This window comes from Ptychodera flava, chromosome 4, assembly GCF_041260155.1.
Source record: "Ptychodera flava strain L36383 chromosome 4, AS_Pfla_20210202, whole genome shotgun sequence".
Classification (NCBI taxonomy): Eukaryota; Metazoa; Hemichordata; class Enteropneusta; family Ptychoderidae; genus Ptychodera; species Ptychodera flava.
The window spans coordinates 23,722,349-23,741,407 of NC_091931.1; the positions used below are offsets into that span (position 1 = coordinate 23,722,349).

General features: G+C 39.9%; 2 protein-coding genes across 2 annotated transcripts; one reads left to right on the forward strand and one right to left on the reverse strand.

Moving 5' to 3' along the window:
- Positions 1–1,764: 1,764 nt before the first annotated feature.
- LOC139132170 (uncharacterized) lies at positions 1,765–7,386 on the forward strand. The gene is made up of 5 exons (XM_070698560.1): positions 1,765–1,822; positions 3,097–3,144; positions 3,728–4,879; positions 5,069–5,104; positions 6,087–7,386. Exons 1-5 carry the CDS (start codon positions 1,765–1,767, stop codon positions 7,271–7,273), a joined length of 2,481 nt encoding a protein of 826 aa, XP_070554661.1. The 3' UTR covers positions 7,274–7,386.
- LOC139131225 (putative ferric-chelate reductase 1) lies at positions 7,358–18,221 on the reverse strand. The gene is made up of 6 exons (XM_070697199.1): positions 18,003–18,221; positions 11,329–11,632; positions 10,681–10,779; positions 9,968–10,124; positions 9,114–9,281; positions 7,358–8,114 (listed from the first exon to the last, which is right to left on the reverse strand). The coding sequence occupies exons 2-6, from the start codon at positions 11,593–11,595 to the stop codon at positions 8,059–8,061; spliced, it is 747 nt and encodes a 248-aa protein (XP_070553300.1). The 5' UTR covers positions 11,596–11,632; positions 18,003–18,221; the 3' UTR covers positions 7,358–8,058.
- Positions 18,222–19,059: the final 838 nt, after the last annotated feature.

Below are 19,059 nucleotides of genomic sequence, written 5' to 3' on the forward strand. Positions count from 1 at the left end.
CTATGCGCAGCGAATACGGACTGACACTTTTGACAATGTTGATACTATTTTTTGCATGATGCCTCTCATGTTTGCTCATCAAGGTAATAAAATACTGGACCCCATCTAACCAATTTTTACAAATCAACATAATTCCATGGGCTCTCAGTGCTTCACAGAGCTAATAAAGCTCCCGTAAGAAAACCAAATTATTTTCATGAGGACGATTTACATATACCCAGGGTTCTTCAGAAGCGCTGGTTAGACAACATTTCTTGGTTTTTTATGTATTTATCCTGAAACACTATATATTCTTCGTTTCAAAATGTCAATATAACTGTCGTTTATTCTGTGTTTTGACGATAGTCTTGTGTGTATTGAACAATAATCATGTAATTATGACAATTGTGACAACAGATTAAACATTGCCGATTACATTCGGCTTTCAATCTTGTCCGTTTGTTCTCTTCCTGTTGTAACTGAGCTCGATATACAAGTGGCGTCTACACTGTCTCCATCGCAGTGTTAATATGGTGTTTCGTTTAAAAAATATCTACCTAGGGTTTACAGGGCTAGCCTTTCATAAGATGCACGGGCTGAGCTTGGAATGATACAGTCGGGTTTCGTGTGTGAACTTATCACAAGCATGTTGAATTCTTCACCCAGCTTAGAGTTTATAATATATACATTCGAAAGACTTGGTAGACGTTGGCTGACACATTTTCTCCATCGCTAGTAGGTTAACCATATATCTCAATTTTGTTATTTTAAGGTAGAACGCGCCTCCGGGCAGATATTGTGACTCTGAAACTATTCCAATTCCTTTCTGATACACCACTTGTGGGGGCTCATTTTAAAAATCTTGGTGTAAGAAAACTTTTCAGTCTGGCTTATTTTTCATTCGAAAGTATTATTTTTCTCCATAGTTAACACAGGAATGGCTGCCATTTTGAATTTTAAATATCGGTAAATCTTGGGTTATTTGTTTCTCTGGTACCAAACTTTGCACGGTGAACCCCGATTTTTATTCTTGATTTTAAAAGAGAATGGTTGAAAATTCCTGAAGGAAAGCTTGGGCCAAAGTTTAAGTCTTTCACTTTCGAGGCACATACTACCTTAAGGAACAAATAGCTGCCTTTTGGCCACTATCACTGTGGCAGAAGTTTCGGCAATGTCAATGCGATGTGTCTGTGCGTCACTTGGGATATATGAGCGTATCTGGCGATCCGATCGCGAATTTTTAATGGTATATTCGACTGCAGCCATGTTGGATCTTACTAATTTAATCTGTCATTGATTTCCGATGCAATTTATTCTTTTTGTCCTTGGATCGATCAGTTATGCGCCTGAATATAGGATTGGATGCTGTCAATCTTACACCCCACGGCCAATGAGATCTTTCAATCGTGTCTACGGTAAAAACATGCAACACTTGTCGATATGGAAAACCCACGATAAAAACTTCAAGCATACCGGTGACGGACGACAAATTAGGTTCCCGCATCTCTTATCTCATGGTTTATTGGTGACAGATACTCCACCGCGGAACTTCGGTCGGTCGCGTCATTAGTTCACACCACGGAGCGAAATGTTTCATATATCTGTGTATCTCCCGTTTGAGTAGAGCCCAAAACAAAGCTATGGTGTCATGTACCGCATAGAATGTTCAAAAGTTGTTCAAGACAGCGAAACCTCCACTTCGAACTATTTGCTTGAATCGTAGACAATCTCGCTCCAAGGTGTATGCTTGAATTGACGTGACTATCCTCGTTATTTTATGCCAACATGGACTACGCTAGTAAATGTGTCTTATATCTATTGTGCGCTCTCACAATATCAACAGGTGAGTATTGTGCAATAATCATACTTGTTCTGGAAGTACAAGGAATCACTGTGTTTCTTGAGACCATTTGTGGCATAAATATTACAAAACCCTGACTGTCTGTAGTTCATGAATTCCTTGTGGTCTTTTTAATTTGTGGTCCATCAGCGTTGAATTTGCTTATCGTCTGTTCTCCATTTTGGTTACAAAGGCGAGGCTCTAATGTCCAAACTCCAACCAGGGGTATCTTTGTCCACTGCTACTCTGATCCAGGTCGAAAAAACATTGATTTCAACTTCGGGTCAATGTTCTCGGCCTGGTGAAATGAATTCAGGGCTCACGAAGTGAAATGTTTAAACAAGTACAGCCCCATATCGAGAAAGCAAAGAATGTATAAAATGCATGGTTCATTTTCAAAACTGCTTACTTAATATGCCAATTGTACACCTTGATTTATCCTAGTTTTGGTGATTTTCGCTCAGAAACCCATTTTATATGACGTCGTCTGGTCTTCCTTATAGAGTCCCCCATTAAGCTATATGTTTGTGCAGATGTGTTCATTCAGAATCGGGCCGGATATTTTAGCAGTGTTTGGTTGACAATGCGCTGTTTTAAGGCCATGCCATACTCGTCAAGCTTATATCAATACTTAGAAAACAAAAAAATAAAGATGTATCGCTGGATATTGAAAACTACCGAGAGTTACAACCATTGTGATATCTTGAAACTGTCTGAAATGGCTACATTTTCTGTAGTTGTGACTATCCTAACCCTTTGAGTGCTTAATTTTTCCCACCAAAATGTTAATGCCATGTTTTACCAATTTTTATAAATTTTTCTGTATTTTTTTGATAATTTTTAACCAAGTAGAAATCATATTTTATCAGCTACAGATTTCTACCAAAATTTTGGCAGAAATCTGAAAAAAAAAATTGAGTGGCGTATATTTAATAAAGGCAACAATAATTGACTTTGGCGCTCAAAGAGTTAATTTGTCGAGTTGTTGTGGTGCGGGTTCCCACAGACAAGGAGAGTAAATTAGCCATCGCGGTTATGTATGAGGTGATAGCTGAATATTTTCTTGCCTGGTCTGTCGAATGGTTGCCAAAGTTCATTCATATTCTTTAAACAGTCCATGCTAGAAAAATGCCGATTCCGCTTTCAAACCTCATACACTGTCATTGGCCTTGACTTGTAAAGACTCCCTAATAGCCTAGCCTAGCTAGAGACTCACTGCACCCGCACAACGCATAATGACGTCATATAACAACAACCTGTTTATGTTTCTTCTTCAGGAACTTTGTCGAATGAGTGTGATGATGATCGACCGCATGTGTGGCTAGGTGAGTAGCAAAATCGAGACTGTCACATTCTGAAAAAAATTGACTCTGAATAAACCTTACATATACGTTGATTCATTCTAGTGACTGGGATATCACTAAAATACCCTCTTTGCTGTCAAATTGGAACTATTCATCACATAGTCACGTCATGCATGTCTGCAGGGTAACCTCGGCTACTTTCGAGTGTGTTCTGTATGACATTAAAGGGAGACAGTCGTCTGAACTGCGCGTGTGAGCCTTTCTTGTTGTTTACAAACAATGTATTTTATGCATGATATCTAGATTCATCAAGTCAACATATATGCCACATTTAAATTTAAAGATATTCGTTGTTAACAAACATGTGTTAACTTTCATCAATGGCCAAAGTATCCTAGATACAGTGTTTACATCGGTCGTAGGGGTCCCTTGCAACCTTTGAGCAGAGTTCTGACGACTGACTCCCTTTAAGCCCCGCCTAAAGAAAATTCAACAATTAAAATATTAATCATTCCATTACTTTTATAGAATTACTCAACGTTTGCATGTAGGTTATACGCTCCCACAACTATGCTAGTCAAGCTTTTGTTTTTTTACTCGCCAGGTTATGCGACTTCTGAATGCGATTTGACGGAAGATCACTGCGCCATGTTTGGATTAGAATTCGTCTGTATGGCAGACTACGTCGAAGGTGACGACTGCTACAGAACAACAGGACCAGAGCGGAAGAACGTCCTCTGCGCCTCCCCAAAGAAGCAGCTATCACCGCCCTCGCCGGCGACAACTCTGAAAGTTCTAGCGTATAACATCTGGGAGCTGAGATACCTGTACGCCCAACGAGGTCAGATAGAACGAACCTGCAGAATCCCACAACAGATATTTGAGCACCATGGTGATGTCGACGCGATCATTTGGAATGAGGTCATCATGGGCGGTTGTTTTCCGAATGACGGCATATCACTACGTCAAGTTTTGAATCAGTACGGATTCGTACACCACACAAAGTTGCTGGCCAATGGCACGAGAGATATGTACAGACGACCGGAAAATGGCGGCATCTTTATTTCCTCGCGCTGGCCGATCGTGAAAGAAGATGAATGGATATATAAGCATACAACTGAACCATCGCCTGATAGTTTGATGTCGAAGGGCGCGGCTTACGCGAAAATAGAGAAGACAGTCGATAGCCAAACCAGATTTTATCACTTATTCGGAACCCACCTGCAAGCGCACGAGGGTGATCGGTACGCGGAACAGAGGGCCCTTCAAGCTAAGGAGATGCACACTCTCATGAAGAAACAAAATATTCCCGTGGACGAGGCTGTGATCTACGGAGGGGACTTGAACACTGACATGTACACGTCTCCCGATCAATGGGATCAGGTTCTTCAGATTCTAGAAGCTGACATGCCACCGATTGTTGGACCACTCAACATCACCGACGACAACCAAAACAACGACCTCATCCACCCAAACGATACCAGCTGGTCCAAGTGGATCGATTACGTCATCTATAGCAACCAGCACCTCATCCCTAACAACGCCAGTCAGGAGTCCATCAAGTACGTAGACGAGCCCTTTGAGGTGTGCATGAGGAGCAGTTTGCCGGCACGACGACACACCTATCCGTATGAAGTGATGTGTCAGCAGTCCTGGTACGTCACCGATCTCTCCGACCATTATGCAGTGCTGGGAAGATTCGATTTTTCAGAACCAACCGACCCGATATTGAATCCAACGCCAGCGCCCTTGCCAGGTAGGTTAATATTTTGGTTTCATAATGAAACTCATGCATCTTTGATTCGCAGAAAAAATCAAGTTTATTCTGCTGCAATTCCTTGGGTTTGTAAGAGAATAACCGAGATTGCTTTGCCATCGGTAGCTATGCTATACTATTCATAAGCATCTTCTATATTAATGCTATGATTTCACTTTTGTTATTCAGCGGAATGCCGTGATGACGTACCCGGTGTTTGGCTCGGTGAGTAATCTGTTCCTGTTAATTGTACGAAGGCGTTATCTCATGACTCCCGGGTGAGCAAACTGTACTGTACTGTACTGTACTGTACTGTACTGTACTGTACTGTACTGTACTGTACTATACTGTATACTACTGTATAAACTGATTGATAAACTGGTTCTATTTTTATCTATTTACCTTTGAAACGGTTTAAAAAGTAAAGGTAAAGACTGCAGAAAAGCAGTGTCGTTAAGTACAAAACACACACACACAAGAAAACGCCAAGGAAAAAGTGTCCATCGTTAAGCACAAATAAATTGTGAGTCTTTAAGAGCAGTGTTCGAGTTTTTATGTGCGTCTTGGTCAATTTTGAGACATTTTCTCCCAAGTTGTGGTCTACCTCCCACAAGGCCTTGCTAAATAAAACGTTGAACCTAAAGTTCAAGCTTCCAGAGTGAAACTTATTTTACGATACTGTTACCAGACTGTGAAAGTACCTCATTTAAATGCAGGTAAAAAGAATTTCTCTTTTCAGTGAAATAATTACACGTAAAAAGAAAGTGGTAGGTGTCTTCTATTTCGTCACAACAAAGTTTACATTTTCCATTACCTTCACAATTTGCTATAAGTTACTGTGTAGCTCAACATGCTTTGGGGAGTAAAACAAGAAATTATGGTTGGCAGTAAAAAAAAACTTCGCAAAATGTTTTCGAAAGTTAGAGTTACTGGCCCTTTAAGAATATTCGGAGCTGCGGCATCGTGGTGGGAGTGTATTTATATTTATCTAAAATAAAAGCAATAGCACTGAGGTAAGCACTTGTTTCTTCCAAAACACACAAAATGTGGCCCAGTCTCCTACATAGGAGTGCCAAATTGCTTTCACTTGTCAGTGTTACTGTGGTACCACGGGGCTATTTCAAAGCAATAGTTACTAATAGTCTGGGATGTTTACTTGATTACAAAATATCACTTCTCGTTTTCGTTTTCGTATGATATCACACAGGCAGGGCAACTTCCGAATGTGACCTTACGCCTGAATATTGCGACATTTTTGGACTGGAATATGCTTGCTCAGCGAGGTACGAAATTTGGGACGTTTGTCACTTCAAGACGTCGGGTCAAAACGTACTGTGTACGGTTCCTCGGCTAAACCTCTGGGAGCCAACGCCAGCTGATAGGTTCAAAGTCATGGCTTACAATATCTGGGAGCTGAGATATCTGTATTACCAGTGCGGCCAACGCGAGCGCACATGCCGGATGCTGACGGAGATGTTCTCGCTGAACGGCGACGTCGACGTCATCGTCTTCAACGAGGCCTTCATGGGAGGCTGTTTCCATGACTACGGCGCGTCGTTCAGGGACATCCTTGACTACTACGGATTCAAGTACCACACGAACACGGTAGGAGATGACACGCCCGTTTTACCCCAACCAGAAAACGGAGGGGTGTTTATATCTTCGCGTTGGCCGATCACAAAGTGGGAAGGTAAGGTCTACGAGAGCTATGTAGTCGGGTCTGGTGACATGCTGGCGGGCAAGGGCGCGATGTATGCCCGCATAGAAAAGACAGTGGACGGGCAGACCATGGTCTACCACGTCCTGGGGACACATCTGCAGGCTGGCCAGAGGAGCCGTGGTGGCAGCGAAGTGCGAGAGGAACAAGCGACGGAGATGCACGAATTGATGCTGAGACAGAACATCCCCGACAACGAGCCCGTCATATACGCGGGCGACTTGAACACGGACTACCACAGACGCTACGACGAGCTGGTAGCCCTGCTGGACATCCTGCACGCCACAGCGCCCCCTATTGTCGGACCTCTCAACTACACCAACGACAACGACAATAACGACATCATCGCACCCAGCAATGGGACGGCTTCATGGATCGACTATGTACTCTATAGTCACGCACACCGCACCCCCCTGACAGCCACCCAGGAAGCTCTGAAGTACGTCGCCGACGAGCCTTTCACAATATGCATCGAAGACGTTCAGCTCTTCGGTGGTCACAAATATTACTATGAGTGCGAGGACGCCGCCAAGACCATCACCGATCTATCAAACCATTACGTTGTGCTCGGCGACTTTAAGTATGTGGAAGAATACACTTCGGGTATTTCACTCACATCTGCTTCTCCTGTAATCGCAACTCTAAGTTTGATAGCTGTATTTGGTCAGGTTGTTTAAGTTACTAAAGATAAGTTTATATCTGCTTCACCAAAACGATCTCACCATCATCATAATTAGTAACACGAATGTAAACTCAAATAGTACGGCATCAAAGAACTTTATTTTTTTCAATTCAAACGCTCGTTTATTCAAGCTGTCTGTTGGCAGTGGATTTGAGAAGACTGCAACCTGTCTTCAGTACTTCGATAACAAACTCAATCACATCATAACTTTTCAAAAATAATGATACATTATAATCCTAGCCTGCAATTCGTTTCGCTATACTGGATTATGCGAGACTCAAACGACAAGGAGGTGAATGACCTCTATACGTTACGTAGTGTTTTTATATATTTCGTTTCACAAATAATTTTAATTATTTGACTTAAATGTACGACTCTGTCAGCTTCACATCCACAGAGATATTTTGTAAAAATATATCACTGCAGGCCGTTGCGTCGAACTGAAACAGTTGTAAAATCACATACTCTTTATTTGGAGGCACTATTTAGAAACAATATAGCACACATGCAATTTAACCTCAGATACAAAAACAATAATTCAGATGAAATATACACAAACAACAAACAGAAGCAGTCATTCTCTTGTATAAAAAGCCTTCTTATCCTAAGTGTTAATAATTTTTTAAAATGGGACAATATCTTAACTCCTGAAAAGTGCATGATCACTTGTAAAGAGTGCGTACCACGGTGAAAGGGTCCTTGATTGAGTTATGATGTTGAATAAGAAATACTACGGACGACAGCGACGAGCGTAGTACCGTCACACATGAAATAGTCTTGTCAACTGGAGAGAGCCATTGCAATTGATGATATAATACATATTGTCAACGTTTGCACTGAAACATAATAAAAAAGGAATTCATTAGAATAAAGTCATTACAATATTGTTTTAGTTACTGTAACAGGTGTAGCCATGAGATGTCGTTGAGGTCTCACTTTGATCATTTCAGACTAAGACAGTTATACGACGGAAAATGATGATATACAAAGGGAATACAACGCCATGACGACGTAGCAAGTAATAGCATTTTATCATACATGTGAGAGTAAGCTTGAAAGAGCGTTACATCGTTTATCCCATACTAGCATTGTAATCACAACTGCAATACTGTCATTGCGCACAATATATGTAGCGATGTCGTTGATAAATAAAGAAGCTAATAAAGCGTGCAAACTTGTCAAGAGCCAATTGACCTGGGCAGTGTTTTCGCTTCCCACCCGCCAAATCGCAAAAGGCGACCAAAAATCGAGTTTGTTGATGAGATTCGCCCCCTGGATGAACGGAATTGGCAAAGCTGAACTTTGGTGGCATGTAACTTGAACGCACTGCAATCCATTGTCAACACGTCAGCTGGAAACTCTTTTCACAATTGGTAAAATTGCATTAATGTGCGTCTGGCTGCATAATCAGTACTCTTCTGTTGAATACCAGAAGATTTTCATCTTTTTGGCTATACCGCACCACCCATCATTTTAAAAAAAGAGAGAAATTTCGGTTAATTTGTGGAGTCTTTAAACGTCATAGTATGATCATAGATTAACCACGATCTGGACCGAAAGCCAATCTTTCCGATATAGGTAGGGGAAAAAGTCGTTTAAAGCCATTCAAATGAATCACAGGTTTGGCTGATGGGAGTTTTGGTTTGGCTTGGAAACGTCTAACCTCTTTCGGCCAAATCGCTTGGATATTCTAAGCGTCGAGGAAACGCTTCGTATGCATGGGCATGCTACACTGCCTCCAAACAACACACACGTCCGACCGTGACATCATCACGGAACGCCCCCCTCCCCCCCCCCCGCCCGAGCCCCACCACTTTGCATCCATTCACATTTACCTCGAAGCGCGGAACTAGCGTCGTCGGCAAGAACTTGGCCGGTGTCGTCCTCGTGGCTGTGTTCTTCACCGCTATCCTTTGTTTCCTCTGCGCTCATCTGTTCTGTACTGGAGAAGTCCACTTTATGGTGGGTAGCAAAGGGGTGCTTCTCATGTATGAGCCGAACGCCTAGACGTAAATTGAGAAATTCATTTACTTTAAGTGTCGACTGTGAGATCCTGAGAGTAAATAGCCATTCAGTATATGAAGGATTGGAAAATAATTGCAGGGCAAAGATTACTTTAAAAATACAGACATATGTTGATTTTTAAAATAAATGTAAAATATTCACATTAATGTCGGTCGAATGGGGGCTTTTTTTGAGTTGTGTATGCATGCACCGCAAGCCACGATTGTTTTTCAAAATTGCAGAACGCGATAATCGCATTTTAGCGACATGACGAATCCCATGCATTTCAGCATACAAAGCATGATTGGATTGGAATCTTCCGTATATTTTCCAGACAATGCGGAGCGCAAGATTGTTGAAATAGAGAACGAAATGGAAATATCACGAAGCCGTCTTATTATAATGGAAAGTTCAAGACACTTGCTGTCGTAGCATGGAGTATTTTTTTAAGTTCTTTAGCTGGACGCGTATCTCAAGGTACATGTTCCTAGGGCTGTCGATAAACGCGATGCCCTCACCGATCTATCAATGTAACATTTTCTTGTTGTTAGCAGGTAGCCCACTGCGGCACTATGATGCTAACAACGTTCAGATGTACTATAAGTATATTTTGCTGCAAGGGGACATTTACTGAAACTTATGAAAATCCACGATAATTCTTTTCCACACAATATGCATGTCTAACCTGATCTCACAGGTCCGCTTCCAATCAGAATGTAGTATGGGTTATTCAAATCGAAGAAGGCTTCGTCACGCTGTTCATCGTCCATCGTTACTCGGGTAAAGGAGCATGATATCACCCCATCGTCAACACTGATCTGGGTACCCGGGGCAAAGTATCCCTGCGAAAAATATAGTAACATGGTGCAGAGAGATAATTAGGGTAAGAAACCAACTCGAGAGCCTGAAATTGGCGTCGACACCGAGGTAGAGTATTAGAGAAACAAGACGTCGGCTTAGAGTCACCACTAGAGTGTTGTTATGAGTGGATGAAAGCAAAGTTAGTATCCTGTATTCATTCTGTTCGCACTCTCTAATCCTGTACTGCTTTTTACTCTCCGTAATATAAAATCGCCTGAAGCCTTTGTAAGACGGTTTTGTATCCATTCCGTATCTATACGGTGTTTCATGACTTTGGTATGTACAGCGAGAAGTCGCATGCAAGTAGTTAGACTTATTGGTTTTCAAAGATAAATTATCTTTGAAAACAAATAAGTCTAACTATTCATGCAAATAATACATTTAGCATGGGCAGTGATCTCCTTACTGCTGTTACTGTAAAGTGGATTAGTGTCTATAATATTTCAGTTGATAAGAATACCACTGAATGCGATTTAGCTCGCGAGTACTATCGACAGATACCGGCATAGCTTTGAAGAATCAGCAATACACTCTTACCGATGACTCTCTAACTGTATTCATTTTCATAGCGTTGTACGTGAACAGCAAGGATGTGTCGCCCTCATCGTTGACACACATCATGCAACTGTCCTCGCCCTGTAAAAAACAAAAATAACCACACCTATTTGCAGCTGAAGTAATACAAATTCCCTATCCCCGTTCCTTACAACGAAAGCCAATAAGATATGACTATAGTCAGTTCTCCAAAAAGATGAAAATCGTAGAAATACGTTCAGAAAATACCAGCATATACCAATATTTACGACACAAGTTATTATAGCTTGCCACTAAATTTTCATATTTGAGCATAAAGTACGCCATTCTATTTTAAAATACTAGATTGACAATTTTATATTTTATGAAGTTATACTTAATTTTGCGCGACTGATGCTCGCTCTTCATATGGTAAACACTTAAATCAACAAAAGTACCGTAATACATCATACTGGACCTTGAAAAACAATGCGAATAGTTCAAGTCTTTAACCCACGAGCTTGTCGATCGTTCGGATTCCAAAATTTTAATCATGAAAACTCGACACATAATCATGTGCGCATAGATATGTGCGCAGGGGTGTTATGGTTAGAAACGGTGGACCCCACTTTATTGATGATCTCGTGTAAGTTGCAAACAATTGAGACTCACCATTTTCCGATCATCAGAAAAACAAATGGATACCCAACCCTGACCGTAGGTGACGTTCCTAGATCCGAGCATCTCGAATTTGTGAGCCTCGCCGTACTCTTCATAGGAAAGAAAGAGTTCGCAGTCAACTCCTGGCTCACAACCTCCCGGATGTTGAAAGCAAGCTTTTGTAACATTACAGCCCACTGTTGTCATAGTAATTGCGAATGCTGTGGCTTGGAGGCACAGCAAAAGAAGTCCAGTGATGTAGAGCATGCTTTTTAACATAGATTCAACAGCGACTGTCTGCAACTTTCGGTGTTCACTGAAAATTGAAATAGGGTTAATAAGCACCTGCTCACTAATTTTCTAGGTCCTCTTTTCTCCAGAAGAGGATTCTCGACCCAGACATTTCAATGATATTTGTGAAAACGGACACTCCTGGTCCTAAGATCTGGTCCTATCTACTTTACAATTCGTCTCACTCACTCACTCACTCACTCACTCACTCACTCACTCATTCATTCATTCATTCATTCATTCATTCATTCATTCATTCATTCATTCATTCATTCATTCATTCATTCATTCATTCATTCATTCATTCATTCATTCGCTCATTCATTCGTTTATTCGTTCATTCATTCATTCACCCGTTTATTCGTTCACGTTTCATAATCCTTAATCCCTACGAAGGCACAGAAAACATTCTGTAGGGTGTCACAACTTCTTTCAAGATCGTGACCTATTAGTGCAAGATGCGAGGTATAATGATATTCAAATATGCAGATTACATTAATGAGCCTTGTTTCGGTATTAAAATTCTATGCTAATGACCCTTAATCAATGTGGAATGTTCATGTACCTCGGATATTGCATTGTATAATCGTTAGGAAGAGTATATGAGAATTTCCAGTCTCACTGGTGAGAATCTGTAGGCCATGGCTGGCAGAACAAAATATTTCCGAAAAAATGAAATCAAATGATACTCAGATAGATAAAGCAAGTAATGATTATCGTATAAATGACGATGGAGACTACTAGAAGCTTGATTCTTCTGATTCTGCTCGTTTCTGTTTTATTGTTAATGACTGGTCCTGTAACACAACAATATGCATTGCGATTGGGTTGCTGGAATGTCTGTGGTGTTATATCTACAGTTCCTTACCTTACCAAAATTTTGCAAAATATCGATATTCTGGCTATCACTGAACACTGGCTATTCCCACATTCATTGAAATTTCTGAACACTATTGATTGTAATTTTACTTCATTTGGAGCCTAACTGACAGAGCTCTAGATGCTAGCACTACCGACTTCTCTTAACGTGGACAAGGTGGGGTAGCTTTCCTCATTAGAAAGTCCATGTTACCTTCTGTTGATTATTTAAACTTAGAAGATGACCGTGTCATTGGTCTGCGAATTAACTGTAGTAACTGTGAACGTCTGAAAAAATGTATTTTTATGTTTGCTGTGTATCTACCGCCTGTTAATTACACGGTAGACTCCTATGTCGACTATGTTCACTTTTTGGAAGATCTTTACTCTACATACTCACCTGTTGGTCACGTCATATTCCTTGGCGATTTCAATGCTAATTTGTTTGGGCCTCGTATGCCAAGTTTCCCAACCTCAACACGTGAAAAGACGCTTAGTCAATTCATAGACTCATGCATTCTGCAACCAGCAAATCTCTGGAACTTATGCACTGGTCCAGTCGAAACTTTTTGCTCTTTTAGTGGACGGAGCAAGTCGACCATTGACTTTGTCCTCTTTCCACTTCACCTTATCGATTTATTGACAATGTGTAAAGTACTTGAATTGATGACGACACCTTAAAACTTTCGGATCATTACCCAATTCTCTGTTCTCTTAGCTTATTCATTACGAAAAAAAAATCGGAATTTTGCTCCTTCCAAAAAACGCTTAGTTTGGTCAAAACTAGACCGCATCGCAATTACAGAATCGTACACTAATTCACTACGTGAAAAATTAGACGCTTCCGACTTCACTGAACAAATACTGTCTTGTCCAGTTGACATTGATCGCTACTCATCAAAATTAATTAACGTTCTACGTGAAACTGCCGACAGCAATATTCCCTCCTCTCGTTTCAAACCATACTTAAAGCCTTATTTGAAAGATGTACAACCCTTTCACAAAAAAAGCGTGGGAGTTGCGTAATAAATGGGTTCAAGCTGGAAGACCGAGAGGACTGCAACATGATACTTTCCGCAATTATAAAGAATCAAAACGAGAGTTTAGGCGTGAATTGAGACGTCCACAGCGAAACGACGAACGTGAAAAGTATGAATTTATTGAAAATTCTATCGAGCTCGATCAAGCACTCTTCTGGCGCAATGTTAATTTGTGTAGGAAAACAACTACGATAGTTTTCCTATCTTGAAAGTGAACGATACTACAATTTCCGAGCCTGTTTCTGTTGTTAATACTTTTGCGGAACACTTTAAAAAGTTGTACGAGCCAACAGAAGATGAGAATTTTTCAAATGATTTTAAAGCTCACATTGATGACGTACTCGACAACCTTGTAGAAGAAAGCAATAACAATACCGAGATTATACTTTCAACAGCTTTCTCAGTTGAAGAAATCTTATGTGCAATTAGAAAGCTCAAACGTGGGAAAGCTGGAGGACCGGACTCCCTAACATATGAACACATTATTTTGGGGGGACCATCTCTAGTTAACTGCTTGATGCGCCTATTCAATGCAATGGTTACTGTCGAATATATTCCCTCCTCTTGTAAGTCTGCGTATTTGGTACCCATTTTTAAAAGGTAGTAACAAAAGCCGTTCTGACGTCTCCAATTATAGGGGAATCTCATTACTCCCATCGTTGCACAAATTATTTGAATTATGTATTTCTCAACGCCTACAGCCTTGGCTAATTGAAAATAAAATACCGCACTCCATATACAAGCTGGTTATCAATCCGGCCAAAGCAACATTACTGCAGCTTTTTGCATTCTTGAGACAATTTATTACCATATTGAAAGACGCAGTAAAATATTCATGTGTAGCCTAGATTTTCATAAAGCTTTTGATTCTATATGGTGGAATGGTTTATTTTACAAGCTATACACCATGAACCTCAATACAAAACTTGGCGAATTCTGCGTACCATGTTTCATGGACAAAACTGTCAAATCGCTCTTGGTACTTATGTGTCAAATAAACCCAGTTTTCCAAGGTGTAAGACAAGGTAGCGTTCTTTAAACTACCTTATTCTTAATTTATGTAAATAATTTGTTTGTTGAACTGGAAAATACTGGTTTAGGATGTTATATTGGTTCGTCATTTGTAGGGTCACCTGCCTTAGCTGACGACATTTCGATTTTATCGACTACACGCACTACTTGCCAGAGATTACTGGCCATAGTTTGCAAATATTGCTCCAATTGGAGATTAAAACTCTCGCTGTCAAAAAGCAAAATCATTGCTTTTGGAGAAAGTAAAAGAGAACGCAAAAGACTGTGTAAGCATAGAAATATTTCTCTGTATAACTGTCGTCTTGAAGAAGTCAATGACATCACTGTTATTGGCATGCAATTCACAAACACATTATCAACAATGGAACGCACACTTTCTGCTAGTAAAAAAGCTAGATGTTTAATTAATTCTTCACGTAGTGTTGGCATTGGACCCCACGGTCTAAATCCCATTGTAAGCACGGAAGTGTGGAAACGCATGTGTCTTCCAGCAGCCTTACGTACTTGTGAGCTATAGACTATTACAAATATTGAACTGCAAATGCCTGAAAAGTGTCAGCGTTATGCTGCCAAAGTTATCCAAGGTTTACCTCCCAGAACACCCACTGACTTAGCTTTAAGTGCTTTAGGATTGATATCAGTTGAAGCTTACATGGATAATTGTAAACTGCGTTTTTTTTGGAATGCTTTGTAACTGTGATAATTCAGCCATTAGAAAATGTATATTTTTACAACGTCTTTTTGAATTTAAGCTTGCTTCTGTTCAAAACTTTCGGGGATTTATTCCTGATATTACGAGAATTTTGTCAAAATACAACCTTCTGTGTTTTTTGATGAATTTTGTGCAACAGGGTTTTTTCCTCCAAAAGCAATATGGAAAACTATTGTAAAGGAAGCTATGAATGAAAAAGAGTATACTGCTTGGAGACAAAGGCTTGAAGGAAGAGAAGATTTATCTCTTTTTTCTTAACTACACAAAATTATCAAACCTCTTTATTTATATACTGTATTACGTAACCCCCCGCATCACAGGTTTACTATTTATAGAATTGTAGCAGCTCTTGCGTTACCAGCAGAACTTCTATGTACGAATTGTCAGTGTGCTGTAGAAAATTATTTAACCCACTTGCTCACTTCCTGTATTGATACTACTGAATTGAGAGATGCTTTTTGGACAACAGTATTTGATAAGGTCAATGTACATTTTGCTGTTACTTTATTTAACTTAGACGATATTGGGTTTGTTTCCTGTATTTTACTAGATAACAACCACAACTTTCAACAACCACAAGAATACGACATATTCCAAGAACTTGCCTTTGATTTTATAAGTGCGTGCTTGGATGCTTGGTAAGCGTCCGATGTGGTAAACCAAATACATCGCAAATGATAATTTATCAGTATCTTTTTGATGTAAACGAGCTCTAGATGTTTGAACATTTTAGCTTATTCAGCTGAAAGAACGATCTCAAATGTAATTACCTCTTTATTTTTTCATTTACTTTGCATCTGTATGAGTTTGTGTGTTGTAACTCTTCTCTTTCTTGAGGAGGAATAAAGAAACAACAACAACAACAACAACAACAACTCACTCATTCATTCATTCATTCATTCATCCATTCATTCATTCATTCATTCATTCATTCATTCATTCATTCATTCATTCATTCATTCATTCATTCATTCATTCATTCATTCATTCATTCATTCATTCATTCATTCATTCATTCATTCATTTATTCATTTATTCGCTCATTCATTAGTTTATTCGTTCATTCATTCATTCATTCATTCATTCACCCGTTTATTCGTTCACGTTTCATAATCCTAAATCCCTACGAAGGCACAGAGAACATTCTGTATAGGGTGTTACAACTTCTTTCAAGATCGTAACCTATTAGTGCAAGATGCGAGGTATAATGATATTCAAATATGCAGATTACATTAATGAGCATGGTTTCGGTATTAAAATTCTATGCTAATGACCCTTAATCAATGTGGAATATCCATGTACCTCGGATCTTGCATTGTATAATCGTGACTGAAGAGTATATGAGAATTTCCAGTCTCACTGGTGAGAATCTGTTATCACACTTGATTCTCATCAAGGAGTGCATTTCTCACTGCTCCTCAGTGAGAATTAAAAAAAAATCATCTCTGATAGCAGTGAGAATAACAAGAGATTCTCACCAATTGCGAGAAAGCGTCACCTTCTCGCTCCAGTCTCGCAATTTTTTCCTATAGTGATGTCCTGAAGCAGAAGTGGTGACTCGAAGTTGATTTGGTTCATCGTTTGTGTAGTGCTCCTCATTGAGATGCTAATTCGGTTCTAAAATCTGACATACGATAGTTAGTAGTGGACTTTTCAAACTGCCATGCATACCAAACGTTTTTTCAAACAGGTTATGTAAAATTTACCTTCCCGCGCTGTAGTACTCAAAGCATTCTCAAATATACTCAATATAAATGCTGTCTATCGTCTATCGTATTATGCGGTAAACTGATAGTGCAAGTTCAACGATTGGATTGGTCGTGACGCAAAAAAACCACAACAACAGTACTGTATTTGCAATATGCCACCGTTCGAAGCTGTTCTGCGTGTGAATTACTTTTCTACCGAGTAATTTCGGAATTAAAAATTGCATCATGATTTTATTCATAATGGAAATATATAGTATTTTTTTTATCTTGAAATCAATGAATGAAATAAGAAACAATGCATATTTCGTAAGTAGTGATCAATGTGACCGACTCAAAACTTGTCGGTCATTTCACATATTTCGGGTTCAATTCGCAACGTTTATTAGATTTTTCTTTCAAAGAAAACTCACTGTTTCGAACGTTTGAAAATTTTATGCGCACAGGGTTATTACATGTACCAGCAATATTCAAGCAAACCAAGGCCGTGTGTACCACGAATTTCACCGGCTAACTATACAATATGCATTTGCTGCCACTCGTGTGCACAAGTTGTGAACTGGGATTATACCCGACAAGTAACTCGGGAGTGGTGTAATGCCATTATTCTCTAGTGCCGGTGATGACAAAACAGAAATGACGATGTCGAGAATGCCTCATCGAAAATTTCAATCGTCGTTCATTTTTCTATTTTGTCAAATGACTTTTGACCCAGACGGCTTTGGATAATAGCCCTCATTTTAAATGATGTCTATCCATTGTTCAGAGTCAATGCAGTAACTGAACGGTCAAGTTGACGCCAAATTGTACGCATCATCTGGGACATGATAGCCAGCTGACTAGGGGGACGCCGAACACCATATCTATACACTCTGAAGCTCATGGCAATGTGAAATGATAAGCCATGTTGCATGGCCACGTGGTTGCTCTGGTTGTTGGTACTCCCCAAATTGCACGTGAACGAGACGGACTTTTGTCATTGAATGACCGTTAGACTAGTGTGAAAGAGCGATGAAAGGTTAAGCCTTCAGGGATATCAAAACTTACATGTTGAGATGTGCAGCGGCTGTGTCTGATGAGTCTAACTTTAAGGAAGCAGCTGTTGGGATCCAGAACTTTGGTAAATCTCCTATAGTACTGTCAATGAGTGCTGGCTTGCGAGCCTGCCGGCTTTCCTCGACCGAATCAGCCTATAATGTGCACCGGGCACGCGCCATCTGCGCGCGAATGAGTCTGCGCAAAAGTTAGGCTACCACTCATTCAGCTTTTAACAGTCAAGGTACGGCAGAGGAAGCAATGGTTAATTATGCAAAGATTTGCAGGCAAGTCTTTTTTCTCTAGACATCAGCTGTCCTTTCTATTGTAGGATGCTTTGCAGGGCCTTTATACGCCTCCAGACTTTATCACAATAGACGACAGAATTGAAAATGACGTAATATTACCCAATGCACTTTTCCAAAGCAGATAATCTACCCTTGAGAGTTTGAATTCTGATCAGTTCATCACAGCCCAAACACAAGTGGCGGATACAATGGGCATTTTTAAGTCCCTAAAAGTTTTGTTTTCGCTCAAACAATCACTTACATTGAATGTCTATACTTGCCTGAGCCATATACGGCTAGCTGTCTCCACAAAAATGAGGGGCGTAGCCATACAGTATATTTTATTCCAAGATCCGAGAGATTCTTTATACGCATATAAATATGTATATATATATATATATATATATATATATATATATATATATATATATATATATCCATCTCTACAAGCATAGTGAACGGGAAAGTGGAGACTGATCTCTACACCAAACCTACTGACAGTGGAAGATATTTGTCTCCCTCTTCACACCATCCAAGACACATCTTCAACAGCATTGTATACAGTGGAGTTATCCGATTGCGCAGAATATGTTCACTCGATATGTGGTTTGATCAACGGGCCAGTGAATTCAAGGACAGACTGATCAAATCTGGTTACCAGGCCAACAAAATACAAACCATTATAGATGAAGTTCGTAAGAAACCAAGATCATCCTTTCTCCGTTACAATAAAAGCAATTCATGGATAGAGTGGTTTGGGTCAACGACTTCAATCCTATGCG